The sequence below is a fragment of the Pseudophryne corroboree genome, chromosome 3 (assembly GCF_028390025.1).
Source record: "Pseudophryne corroboree isolate aPseCor3 chromosome 3, aPseCor3.hap2, whole genome shotgun sequence".
Classification (NCBI taxonomy): domain Eukaryota; kingdom Metazoa; phylum Chordata; class Amphibia; order Anura; family Myobatrachidae; genus Pseudophryne; species Pseudophryne corroboree.
The window spans coordinates 648,637,025-648,650,781 of NC_086446.1; the positions used below are offsets into that span (position 1 = coordinate 648,637,025).

General features: G+C 48.0%; 1 protein-coding gene across 3 annotated transcripts in view; it reads left to right on the forward strand.

Annotated features, from left to right (window-relative positions):
* The window catches only part of CDK1 (cyclin dependent kinase 1), a 131,304-nt gene extending 118,808 nt beyond the window's left edge, over positions 1-12,496 (forward strand). For all 3 annotated transcript variants that reach the window (XM_063961802.1, XM_063961804.1, XM_063961803.1), the window contains exons 7-8: positions 447-588; positions 12,142-12,496. In XM_063961802.1, coding sequence (XP_063817872.1) covers positions 447-588; positions 12,142-12,255 — 256 coding nt within the window. In that variant the 3' untranslated portion in view covers positions 12,256-12,496. The remainder of the gene's footprint in view (positions 1-446; positions 589-12,141) is intronic.
* The last annotated feature ends 1,261 nt before the right edge of the window (positions 12,497-13,757 follow it).

A 13,757-nucleotide genomic window follows, 5' to 3' on the forward strand; every position in this document is an offset into this window, starting at 1 on the left:
GGTTTAGATCACAAGTTGTACGGTGTGATTGGTGTGGCTGGTATGAGTCTTACCCGGGATTCAAAATCCTCCCTTATTGTGTACGCTCGTCCGGGCACAGTACCTAACTGGAGTCTGGAGGAGGGTCATAGGGGGAGGAGCCAGTGCACACCACCTGATCTGGAAAAGCTTTACTTTTTGTGCCCTGTCTCCTGCGGAGCCGCTATTCCCTATGGTCCTTTCAGGAACCCCAGCATCCACTACGGACTCCGAGAAATAGAATTATCGGTAAGTAAATTCTTATTTTTTGTGATCACTGATAGTGCTGTACTATATACACATTACTGTTAATGATACGGGAGAAAGCCCCATAAAGCTATGTCTGAGTGATTCTTGAATACGAAGAACTGCTTATAGTAAGCTGTAAGTAGATGAAACCTATAACTCATGCAAGTAACTTTCAACAGAGCTTTGGGAACACCCAACAATGAAGTATGGCCAGATGTGGAGTCGCTGCAAGACTACAAGAACACATTTCCTAAATGGAAAGGAGGCGGCCTGTCTGCTAGCGTGAAGAACATTGATAAAGAAGGGATTGATTTGCTTTCTGTAAGTATTTCAAATTGGGCTTTCTTGATTATATTCGTTATACAGGTTGAGTCCTCCATATCCAAAATTCCAAAGTATGGACTCTTGAGAGCATGATTGGGATAGTGAAACATTTGATTTCTGATGGCTCAGTGTACACAATGTCAAAATGATTGCGTACAATTACCTTCGTGGTATGGCCAGGATGTAATGGGAGCCAGTAATGGTAAATTGTCCATTTGCCGCTGTTTATGTATTAGGATGCACAAGCAGCTTATGCTGATTTAAATGATATGCGGCATGGCTATTTTCTGTGTGTAATGTGACTGTTCCAGTGTTTGGCTTAAAATACAGTGTAGCATATCGTGTGTGTATATACAGGTGCTATTACAGTCAATATAGGCATGCTGCACTTCATCTTAGAAGCTGCTTCTGTGTCCTGGAGGACTGGGTATTTAGGGGGTTTGTTGCTTTAATCATGGGACTTTTGTGGGTCAATGGGTGACTTTCAATGATACGATGGTCCTCCTGTACGGAGACTCATTCCGGTGCATCTGAAAATATCTGATGTTCTCTACTCCTAAATACTGCAAAACCTCGAATCCAATACTGAAGTTGGGGAAATAGCCATTACACTGGCCAAGTTCCGAGAAACAGACACAGATTTAGAATATCGAATGGGGTGCATTAATTTCCTGGCCAGCATTATCTGCAACATCCAGGGTGTGTGAGAGAGATTACAAAATTATTTTCATACAGCAACTTTCAATTGATTTTAAATTATATATTAGTGTCACCATATGGCATGGCTCGGCAAACTACACACAAACTGCAAAAGGAAAGAAACGGCAATGATAAGTTCCAGTAGTTGGCAATTGCCTAGTCTGATTTATGAGTCCGTATAAGACAACACATTAGGTTTTTCTTTTTTGAACACCTTAAAATACACTTGCAGTTTTGTCAGTACTCAAGCAGTTTCTCTGTTATGACTGCACCAAACCAAATGTGGAAAATATTCTTTCTACTGAAGCTAATGATGCTGCAGCTGTTAGCAATTGCTCTACTGCTACCATGAGATTCTCATTACCAGCTACAGTTTCTGATCCAATGTGCATTTTGTGAAAAAAATCTATTGGTGCCACTGACACATCGGTCATTAAAAGGGTTTGCTTTTGCTTGGAACCTGACTAGTGGTGGTGGAGTATTTGTGGTTATCTATCTTTGGCAAAATTTTATTCTGCAGTTAGACAATTACCACAGTGGGTCCATCAAGTGAGAAAATGTGCAGGTCCCAATGCTTGGTCAGAGGTCCAGAAACTTCTTTATGCTTGGTTTGTCCAGATTTATCAAGCCTTGGAGAGTGATAAATTGCACTGTGCTAAAGTGTCAGCCGATCGGCTCCTAACTGCCATGTTACAGGCTGTTTGAAAAATGACAGGAGCTGACTGGTTGGCACTTTATCACTCTCCACAGCTTGATAAATCTAGGCTTTAATTCCTTCAAACTATCTAACTTTTTCCACACTTCTACAGCATTGGGGGGGGGGGGGGGGCACACACCTTTTGATTTTAAATCTGCACAAACTTAATACATCCCGGCCTATGTCTAAAATCTATGTACAACAAATGCATTCTTTGTTTAGACTTGGGTCCCATCTCTAGGATCTCATTATGGTATGTAAATATTCCAAAATATGGAAATCCAAATACCTGGTATGGGTTGCCCCAAAGGTTTGGCTCTGTTAGCTCAGGATCCCCTACAGTATGTTCCCACAAACGTGCTCTTGTCCAGATTATGCAGGATGACACGGATACCGACTCTAACGCGGCAGACGGTGATGGGGATGTGCTGAGGTGGGTGGCATCTCTTGCAAAAGGGGTGCAGTTGATGAGCGGTTATTAGAGATGTGTTGAATATTGTTGATACAACACCTGAGTAGGTTGAGGAGGCTTACTTCACAGACAGTAAAAGCCTCACTAACCTTCCCTGCGTCTAAAAAAAATTAAATGCTGTATTTGAGAGCCTGGGAAAACCTGTAGAAAAATTCCAGATCCCAAGTAGGGTTCTGGTTGCTTTCCCCTTCCCTGAGGAGGATAGGAAAAAATGGGGAAAACCCACCCATAGTGGACGCACCTGTGTCCAGACTCTCCAAAAAGGTGGTTTTACCTGTTCCAGGATCTACAGCGTTAAAAGAACCGGCTGATTGAAAAATTGACACTACGCTCAAATCCATATACATGGCTTCAGGAGTGATACAGCGTTTTATTGCCTGTGCATGGATTTCCAAAGCTATAGTAAAGTGGTCAGGCACATTACTTGAGGATTTGGATACAATGTTTAAAAGTGATGTTGAATTGTTTTTGCGTAACATTCAGGATTCCGCAGGATTTATGGTGGAATCCATGAAAGACCTGGGTTCCATGGCTGCAGGGATATCTTCCATGTTTGGCTCAGCTCACAGGGGACTTTGGCTGCGCCAGTGGTCTGCAGACGTGGAATCCAGGAGAGGTGTGGAGACCCTACCCTACACAGGTCAGGCTCTTTTTGGGGAAGCGTTGGATGCGTGGATTTCCACGGCTACAGCGGGTAAGTCTCCTTTTCTTACCTCAGCTGCACCTGCTATGAAGCCTTTTTCTTCAGCTGCATCAGTCCTTTCAGGCTGCTAAAACAAAGGCCAAGTCGTCCAACACCTTTCTTAGAGGAGGTCGGCCAAAATCCCAGAAACCTGCTGCTGGTTCCCAGGAACAGAAGCCTGCTTCAGGTACGCCAAAGTCCTCAGCATGACGGTGGACCGCGCGGCTTGGAGGTGGGGGCGAGACTTGGGCATTTCAGTCACGTCTGGGTGTCGTCCGGCCTGGACCCCTGGCTGCTGGATATTGTGTCCCAGGGGTACAGGCTGGAGTTTCAAGATCTCCCTTCTCACCAGTTCTTCAAGTCAGGCTTGCCAGCTTTGTGTTTCTCCCAGAGGAGAAAGTGTTGGTGATACAAACAATGGTCTGGGATGTTCTGAAGCCAGCCCGGGTGTCTCTTCATCAGTGCATTCGCCTTCTGGGGAAGATGGTGGCCTCTTATGAGGCCCTGCAGTATGGGAGGTTACATGCTCGGCCCTTCCAACTGGATCTCCTGGTCAAGTGGTCCGAATCTCATCTACACATGCACCAGAGAATACGTCTGTCGCCAAAGGCCAGGATTTTCCTCCTCTGGTGGCTACAATTGCCTCACCTTCTGGAGGGCCGCAGGTTTGGGATTCAGGACTGGGTCCTTCTAACCACGGATGCAAGTCTCCGGGGCTGGGGCGCAGTCACTCAAGGGGAGACCTTCCAAGGAAGATGGTCAAGTCTGCCAGACCGTTCCAATTGGAAGTCCTGTACAAGTGGTCCGGTTCCCATCTCCAGATGCACCGGATGATTCAGTTGTCACCCCAGGCCAGGATTTCTCTCCTGTGGTGGCTACAGTCTTACAAACTGCTGTAAGGACAACTCTTTGGAGTTCAGGATTGGATCCTCCTCACGACGGATGCGAGTCTAAGAGGATTGAGAGCGGTCACCCAGGGGGTGCAGTTCCAGAGCAGGTGGTCTGCCCAAGAGGCCCTACTTCCAATCAACATTCTGGAACTTCAGGTTATTCCCAATGCTCTGCTTCAGGCGTCTTATCTACTACAGGTGACGGGCGATCCAGGTGCAGTCAGACAACGCGGTGGCGTACATCGACTGACTAAAAGTAGGGCCTGCATGCGAGCAGTGTCAAGAGTACACCTCTGGGCAGAAAGACATGCAAGAGCGCTGTCTGTGGACTTCCTAAGCTGCCACAACCTCCACCCAGGGGGAGTGGGGACTACACCCTCAGGTGTTCCAACTGATTATCAACAGATGGGGATGCCCACAGATCGATGTGGCCTCTCGTCTCAACAAGAAGCTTTGTTGCTGTTGCTCACAGACCAGGGACCCTCAGACGAGCACAGTGGATGCGCTGACTTTGCCTTGGCCTTACCAGCTGTTCTACCTGTTTCCTCTGATCCCAAGGGTGCTCAAGCGGATCAGACATCAAAGTGGAAGCAATCTTGATTGCCCCTGAAGAGCGTGGTACACTGCTCTTCAGGACTTGTCCGTAGAGGACCCTTGCTTGGCCTCTACCACTAAGAAGGGACCTTCTTCAACAAGGACCATTCGTCTGCCAGGAGTTACAGCAGCTTCGTTTGACGGCATGGAAGTTGAGCGGAACATCCTAGCTGACCAAGGGCTCTCCAAAAAGGTCATTGCCACTATGGTGTAAGCCAGAAAACCTGTGACGTCAAAACACTTTTCTCTTACGTCCTAGAGGATGCTGGGGACTCCAAAAGGACCATGGGGTCTAGACGGGATCCTCAGGAGCTTGGGCACACTGAAAAGACTTAATCTGGGTGTGAACTGGCTCCTCCCTCTATGCCCCTCCTCCAGACCTCAGTTAGACTTTGTTCCCTGGACTGACTGACGACACTCACAGGGGAGCTCTCCTGAGTTTCTCTGGAAAAGACTGTTAGGTTTTTTATTTTCAGGGAGACCTGCTGGCTACAGGCTCCCTGCAGCGTGGGAGTGAGGGGAGAGAAGCAGACCTACTTCTTCTTCTTAGTTAAGGGCTCTGCTTCTCGGCTACTGGACACCATTAGCTCCAGAGGGTTCGATCACTTGGTGCGCCTAGCTGCTTGTTCCCGGAGCCACGCTGTCACCCCCTCACAGAAGCCAGAAGAAAGAAGTCGGGTGAGTATGAGAAGATCAGAAGACTTCAGTAACTGAAGGTACAGCACAGCGGTAACGCTGTGCTCCATGCTCCCACACACATCACCAACGGTAGTTACAGGGTGCAGGGGGGGGGGGGCAGCAGCATGTTACTGAGGTCGGGGACCGGCAGAAGGGTTTCGGTGCCTCGGCACAGTTTCTTAACCCCCCGATGGCATCTTTTTTTCATTTTCAAATTTGGCGGGCCGAAGCGTGCCGGGAAGGGGGCGGAGCTTCGGCTCACACTCGCCATCTTTTCCTTCTACACGCGGCTGAAGGAGACTCTGCCGGGACCTCCACATTCCTCTCGCAAGTAACGGGGAGATATTCAGAAGGGGGGGGGGGGGGGGGCCGCAGCGCTGGGTACATATATCTTTTGTCGGGATATATGAGCGCTGGGGTGTGAGCTGGCATACTCCCTCTGTGTCTTCTATCTGGGCTTCATTGTGGGCCTGTCACCTAGCTGGTACGTTCTTTGTGCATCTGTGTCGGTACTACGTGTCGGCATGTCTGAGGCTGAATGTTATTCACCAGAGGAGGTTATTGGGGGAGCGGATGCGGGGCTAGATTTGGGACTGTCGACGCAGCCGACACCTGATAAACTCGCATTGCTCCGTACGATAAATTCGAATGTAGCTTCTTTATCAAAGAGGTTGGATAAGTCTGAGTCACAGACACAGGTGTGGAAAAAGTCCATGGAAGAGGCTTTGTCTCAGGTACAGACCCCATCTGGGTCGCAAAAGCGACCATTTACTCAAGTGGTAGATACGGATACCGACACGGACTCTGATTCCGAGATCGATTTCACTGAGGCTGCTTTACATCCACGATTAGCTAAGAGCATTCAGTACATGATTGTGGCTATAAAAGATGTTTTACACATTTCTGATGAACCTGCGGTACAGGAAACAAGGATTTGCTTGTTTAAGGGGAAAAAACCTGAGGTGAAGTTTCCCCCCTCTCGTGAAATGAATTCTCTTTGTGAAAAGGCTTGGGAGTCGCCGGATAAGAGGTGGCAGATTCCCAAGAGGATTTACATGGCATATCCGTTCCCCTCTGATGACAGGGAAAAATGGGAGGCGTCTCCAAATGTTGACAAAGCTCTATCTCGCTTGTCTAAGAGTGGCGCTTCAGTCTCCTGACACGGCAGCTCTCAAAGATCCGGCGGATCGCAAGCTGGAGACGTCTCAAGTCCATTTTCGCTAATTCGGGTGCATTGCTCAGACCTGCTGTGGCGTCGGTATGGGTGAGTAGTGCTATTGCTAAATGGGCTGAGAATTTAGCTAATGATATGGATACCCTTGATAAAGATAATTGTTCTTTTGACTCTTGGTTATATCAAGGACGCTGCAGATTACCTGAAGGATGCGGCGAGGGATGTCTCGTCTGTCTCTTGGGATCAAGAGCCAATGCCATGTCGATATCAGCCAGGAGGGCTTTGTGGATCCATCAATGGAATGCTGATGCCGACTCCAAGAGGGCTATGGAAGCGTTACCCTTCAAAGGTACTGTCTTGTTTGGGGACGGCTTGGCTGACCTGGTCTCGACCGCGACTGCGGGTAAGTCCTCTTTTCTTCCTTATGTTCCCACACAACAGAAAAAGGCACCACATCAGCAGATGCAGTCCTTTCGTACAATAAATACAGGCGTGGAAAAGGTTCGTCCTTCCTCGCTTCAAAAGGTAGAGGAAGGGGAAGGAAACCACCTGCAGTGTCAGGCGCCCAGGACCAAAAGTCCTCCCCTGCTTCTACCAAGACCACCGCATGACGCTGGGGCTTCCCTGGGGGAGTCCGGACCGGTGGGGGGCCGTCTACAAATATTCAGTCAGGTCTGGATTCAATCAGACCTGGATCCTTGGGTCCTAGACATTGTGTCTCAGGGATACAAGCTGGAGTTTCGGGAGATACCCCCTCACCGGTTCTTCATTTTGGCGTTACCAGTAGCTCTTCCGGACAGGGAGGTGGTGCTGGCAGCGATACATAAATTGTGTCTACAGAGGGTCATTGTTCCCGTTCCCTCGCCCCAACGTGGAGAGGGGTTCTACTCGAGCCTCTTTGTTGTGCCGAAACCGGACGGTTCGGTCAGACCAATTCTAAATCTAAAATCCCTCAATCCATACTTGAAAGTTTTCAAGTTCAAGATGGAATCTCTTCGAGCGGTAATTGCCAGCCTGGAAGGGGGGATTTTATGGCGTCAGTCGACATAAAGGATGCCTACTTACATGTCCCGATATGTCCTTCACATCAGGCCTTCCTCAGGTTTGCGATACAGGATTCTCATTAGCAATTTCAGACGTTGCCGTTTGGGCTTTCCACGGCTCTGAGGATTTTCACCAAAGTCAGGGCGGAAATGATGGTTCTCCTTCGCAAACAAGGGGTTACAATTATCCCGTACTTGGACGATCTCCTGATAAAGGCGAGGGCCAAGGAACGGTTGCTGAGAAGTGTAAATTTGTCACTGTCGGTTCTGCGACAGCACAGTTGGGTACTCAATTTGCCAAGATCTCAGTTGATTCCAACCACTCGGCTGACTTTTCTGGGCATGGTTCTGGACACGGATTTACAGAAAGGATTTCTTCCAGAAGAAAAAGCTCTGGAACTGCAGATGATGGTCAGGGAACTTCTGAGGCCGACGAGTGTGTCGATCCATCACTGTACTCGGGTTCTGGGGAAAATGGTTGCGGCGTACGAAGCCATTCCATTTGGCAGGTTTCATGCCCGGGTATTTCAGTGGGACTTGCTGAGCAAATGGTCCGGGTCTCACCTGCACATGCACCGGAAGATAAGTCAGAATTTCTCTCCTGTGGTGGCTACAAAGTCCTCACCTCCTAGGTGGACACCGATTCGGTATCCAGGATTAGGTACTTCGGACAACAGATGCAAGTCTCCGGGGCTGGGGCGCAGTCACCCAAGGAAGGAACTTCCAGGGTAAATGGTCGCTCCAGGAAGCCTGTCTCCACATAAATGTTCTCGAGTTAAGAGCCATTAACAACTGCCTGCTGCAAGCAAGAAGCCTTCTTCAGGGTCGACCTGTCCTGGTACAGTCAGACAACATCACAGCGGTGGCACATATAAACCGTCAAGGCGGAACAAGGAGCAGAGCGGCAATGGCGGAGGACACAAGAATCCTTCGCTGGGCTGAACAACACGTGAGCGCACTGTCAGCAGTCTTCCTACCGGGAGTGGACAACTGGGAAGCAGATTTCCTCAGCAGACACCATCTCCATCCGGGAGAGTCGGCTCTTCACCAAGAGGTATTTGCATTGGTGACAAAACGTTGGGGAATTCAGTTGATCGACATGATGGCGTCTCGTCTCAACAAGAAGCTCCCGAGGTATTGTTCCAGGTCAAGGGACCCCCAAGCCAGTGCAGTGGACGCCCTGGTGTCTCCGTGGGTGTTCCAGTCGGTGTATGTGTTCCCTCCACTTCCTCTCATTCCAAAGGTACTGGGGATCATTCGACGAGCAAGGGTTCAGGCGATTCTCGTCATCCCAGATTGGCCAAGAAGGGCCTGGTACCCGGATCTTCAGGAATTACTGGTGGAAGATCCTTGGCCGCTTCCTCTAAGAGAGGACCTGTTGTTGCAGGGTCCATGCGTGTTTCCAGACTTACCGTGGCTGCGTTTGTCGGCATGGAGGTTGAGCGCCAGATCTTGGCTCGTAAGGGTTTCCCCAGGGAGGTCATTCCAACTCTCGTTAAGGCTAGGAAATAGGTTACGGTGAAACATTATCACCGTATTTGGAGAAAGTATGTTTCCTGGTGAGTCTAAAATGGCTCCTGCGGAAGATTTTCACTTGGGGCGCTTTCTCCACTTTTTATAGGCGAGAGTAGACGCAGGCCTGAAATTAGGTTCCATCAAAGTGCAGATTTCGGCTTTGTCTATTTTCTTTAAAAAAGAATTAGCTGTACTCCCAGAGGTTCAGACTTTTGTGAAAGGAGTAATGCATATCAATCCTCCGTTTGTGCCTCCTGTAGCTCCATGGGAGCTAGATGTGGTTTTAAGGTTTCTCATGTCTTCCTGGTTTGAACCTTTGCGTAAGGTTGAATTGAAATTTCTCACTTGGAAGGAAGTTATGCTGTTGGCACTGGTGTCTGCCAGGCGGGTGTCGGAGTTGGCGGCCTTATCTCATAAGAGCCCGTACTTGATTTTTCATTTCATTTCACATTAACCAACCTATTGTGGTCCCGGTGGCTACGGAGGCTGTGGCGATTCCAAAATCTCTGGATGTTGTAAGAGCGTTGAAGATGTACGTCACTAGGACAGCTGTTGCCAGAAAAACTGAGGCGCTTTTTGTCTTGTATGCTTCCAACAAAATTGGTCATCCTGCTTCAAAACAGACTATTGCACACTGGATTTGTAGTACGATTCAGCAGGCTCATTCTTCGGCCGGACTACCGGTGCCGAAGTCAGTAAAAGCCCATTCTACCAGAAAAGTGGGCTCATCTTGGGCAGCTGCCCGAGGCGTTTCGGCGTTGCAGCTTTGCCGAGCAGCTACTTGGTCGGGTTCAAACACTTTTGCTAAGTTCTATAAGTTTGATACCCTGGCTGATGAGGACCTTGCGTTTGCTCAGTCGGTGCTGCAGAGTCGTCCGCACTCTCCCGCCGGTTCTGGAGCTTTGGTAGAAACCCCATGGTCCTTTTTGGAGTCCCCAGCATCCTCTAGGACGTAAGAGAAAATAGGATTTTGGTATTTACCGATAAATCCTTTTCTCCTAGTCCGTAGAGGATGCTGGGCGCCCATCCCAGTGCGGACTGTTACTTGCAGTGTTTTCTTGCTAGTTAAATTAATTTATACACTGGTTGTGTATTTCTTGTTTCAGCTTGTTGCTGTTGTTAATTCATACTGTTATCTGGTTTAATGTTACTCTGGTTGTACGGTATGTTTGTGGTGTGGGCTGTTATGTTGGTAGCCCTTAGTTTAAACAAAAATCTTTCCTCAATTTCCGTCTCACCTGGGCACAGTTCCTATAACTGAGGTCTGGAGGAGGGGCATAGAGGGAGGAGCCAGTTCACACCCAGATTAAGTCTTTTCAGTGTGCCCAAGCTCCTGCGGATCCAGTCTATACCCCATGGTCCTTTCGGAGTCCCCAGCATCCTCCACGGACTAGGAGAAAAGGATTTATCGGTAAGTACCAAAATCCTATTATCATATCTGGCGGAGGTATGTCTCGTGGTGCGAAGAACGCAAATATCCCTCTGAAGAATGAAAGGTTCCTCCATTTCCTGCAGGCTGTAGTGGATAAAAGCTTGCGTCTGGGATCCATTACGGTTCAGATTTCAGCTCTTTCCATCTTTCAGAAGTTGGCTCTTGCCGATAGTTCAGACCTTCTTGCAAGGGGTATACATACAACCTCCTTTCGTGTCGCCTACAGCACCTTTGGATCTGGATGTAGTGTTAAGCTTTCTACAGTCCTCCTGGTTTGAACACCTGACGACCGTAGAAGATAAGTACCTCACGTGGAAACCAATGATGTTACTGGCCCTGGCTTTGATAGGCGTGTCTCAGAATTGGGGGCCTTGAAGTGCACAAGTCCGTACTTGGTCTTTTACAAGAACAGAGCGGAGCTCAGGACTAGACAGCAGGTGGTCTCTGCGTTTCACTTGAATCAACCTATTATGATTCCATCCTGTTCTGACACTTCTGTTCTTCTGGAGGCGTTTGTAGTGCGAGCCTTGAATCTGTCAAGAGGACTGCTCTGTTCAGAAAGACAGATTCCTTGTATGATGCGCAGAAAAAGGGTTGCCCTGCTTCAAAGCCGTCCATTGCTCGTTTGATTAGGCTTACTATCCAACAAGCCTATGCATCAGCAGCCTTACCAGTTCCAGTTTCTGAAGGCCCACTCTACTAGATAGGTGGGTTCTTCCTGGGCTGCTGCCTGTTGAGTCTTGGCCCTGCAACTATGCTGAGCTGCTACCTGGTCGGGGACGAACACCTTTGAAGTTCTACAAGTTTGATACCCTGGCCAAAGAGGATACCCAGTTTGGGTAGGCGGTGCTGCAGTTGTCTCTGCACGTTACCGCCCGTTCTGGAAGCTTTGGGACATCCCCCCCCCCCCCCCCCCCATCGTACTAATTCTGTCCCCAATATCCCTTATGGATGCTAGAGAAAATAGGATTTTAAATACCTACCAGTAAATCCTTTTTCTCGTAGTCCATAAGGGATATTGGCTGCCTGCCTCTGTGCGATGAGTTTCTGCAGGTTCTTTGTTACGTGTTCCTGTTCAGCTGTTAATGTTACAAGACTTTGCTGGCTAATTTATGTATTGGTGTGCTGGTGTTCAAATCTCGCCACACCGGTTATGTTCCTTCTCTCAAGTATGTCCATTCTCTTTCGGGCACTGTTTTACCTATAACTATGCCTCCTCCTACAGCTCAAAGGAGAGTAGCAAGCACACCCAGTAGAAGAAATCTAAAGTGCACTGGCTCCTTTGGACCCGTCTATACTCCATCGTACTATTCTATCCCCAATATCACTAATGGACTACGAGAAAAGGATTTACCGGTAGGTATTTAAAATCCTATTTTTTGCTTTTATCACTCAATCCTTGGGGTTGGCTTGGCTAACTCCTGCAATGACTTGTATATCTCCATGCGTGGGGACTGGTTAACAATGTTTGATGGTATATTCAGGTTCCTCTTATGTACCTGATAATGCATAATTAACATGTTTTATGAAAGGGTTTTTTATTGTGACTTCTTGTATTTAATCTTCCCTATGTTGCCCTCCGTTATCTATGCCCATTTGAGATGCTTTGCAGGTAGTCTGCCTGCATCTGACCAGATGTATGTGTAACTAAATGTTATGAATTGTTTTTGACAGAAAATGCTTATCTATGATCCTGCAAAAAGAATTTCTGCCAGGAAAGCCCTGCTACATCCATATTTTGATGATTTGGACAAATCAAGTCTTCCTGCCAATCAAATTAAAAGTTAATTTAAAATTGTAATCCATTTGCTCTGTAGACTCTTATGGAATTCTATGAATCTCCACTTTTTCTTTTTTTTTTATGTTTGTCGTAATGTTTGGTCTCTGTATTATCGTGTAACTAAACTTCAGTTAATGTACTTACCTGTAAACTTCATACTTTAACACTTGTAAATATTGACACATGCTGTGTATAAATGCCACGCATTACATTTCCACAAATTCTTAAATAAAGATCTATATTCACCAATGTTCCAACTGTAGTCTCTGAATCTCCTTATACTAACAAACTGTTTTACCATTTCAACCTACCTCATATCTCAAGAGAACTAAGAGTGATCCTGTTGCAAGAGTCTAACTTGGTGATCTCCAACCTGTAGCTCGCGAGCTACTGGTAGCTCACCGTAATATTTTCGGTAGCTCACAGAGCGCATGGGCTTGGGTAGTCACTGGCACTCCTCCCTTCATTTTTTTTTTTTTTTTTTTTAATATGGTGCTGGCTGTCAGCCAATCAGCTCGTGGACCGGTAGTGGCGGCATCTGATTGGCTGCCGGACCGCGAGTTTTGATTGGCTCACTTACCGGCACCATATTTTAAATGCCCACTGCTGCCAGAGACGGTCACCCTCACCGCAGCCGCTCTCCGGACTTCACAGGAGAGGCGTGTGCTGCGCTCTCCTCAACTTCTGTCACTCATACAGGAGGAGCAGCACCGGTGGCAGTAGAAGCCAGCAAGAGTTAGCACTGTGTGGGGCACTGTATCGTACACTACGGTAGGGGGGGATTTTAAATGGCACTGCGGGGGGCATTATTTGTGTATCTGGCACTGCTAGGGGGCATTATTTGAGTATCTGGCACTGCGCAGGGGGGGCATTACTTGTATTAGTGAGGCCACACCCTCTTTCGTAGGAACACGCGCACATTGGGGGAAGGGGGTAGCTCCTTCAGTGGTTTTATTTTCCGAAAGTAGCTCACACCCCAATTAAGGTTGGAGACCACTGGTCTAACTTGTGTTTTTATTTTCTCATACGTCCTAGAGGATGCTGGGGATGCTTCAAGAACCATGGGGTATAGACTGGATCCGCAGGAGACATGGGCACTTTAAGACTTTGGGTGTGAACTGGCTCCTCCCTCTATGCCCCTCCTCCAGACTCCAGTTTAGATTCTGTGCCAAGTGAGACTGGTCACACACAGGGGAGCTCTACTGAGTTTCTCTGAAAAGACTTTATGTTGGGTTTATTATTTCTCTGACGTCCTAGTGGATGCTGGGACTCCGTCAGGACCATGGGGGATTAGCGGCTCCGCAGGAGACAGGGCACAAAAATAAAAGCTTTAGGACTAGGTGGTGTGCACTGGCTCCTCCCCCCTATGACCCTCCTCCAAGCCTCAGTTAGGTTTTTGTGCCCGTCCGAGCAGGGTGCAATCTAGGTGGCTCTCCTAAAGAGCTGCTTAGAAAAAGTTATTAGGTTTTTTATTTTCAGTGAGTCCTGCTGGCAACAGGCTCACTGCAAC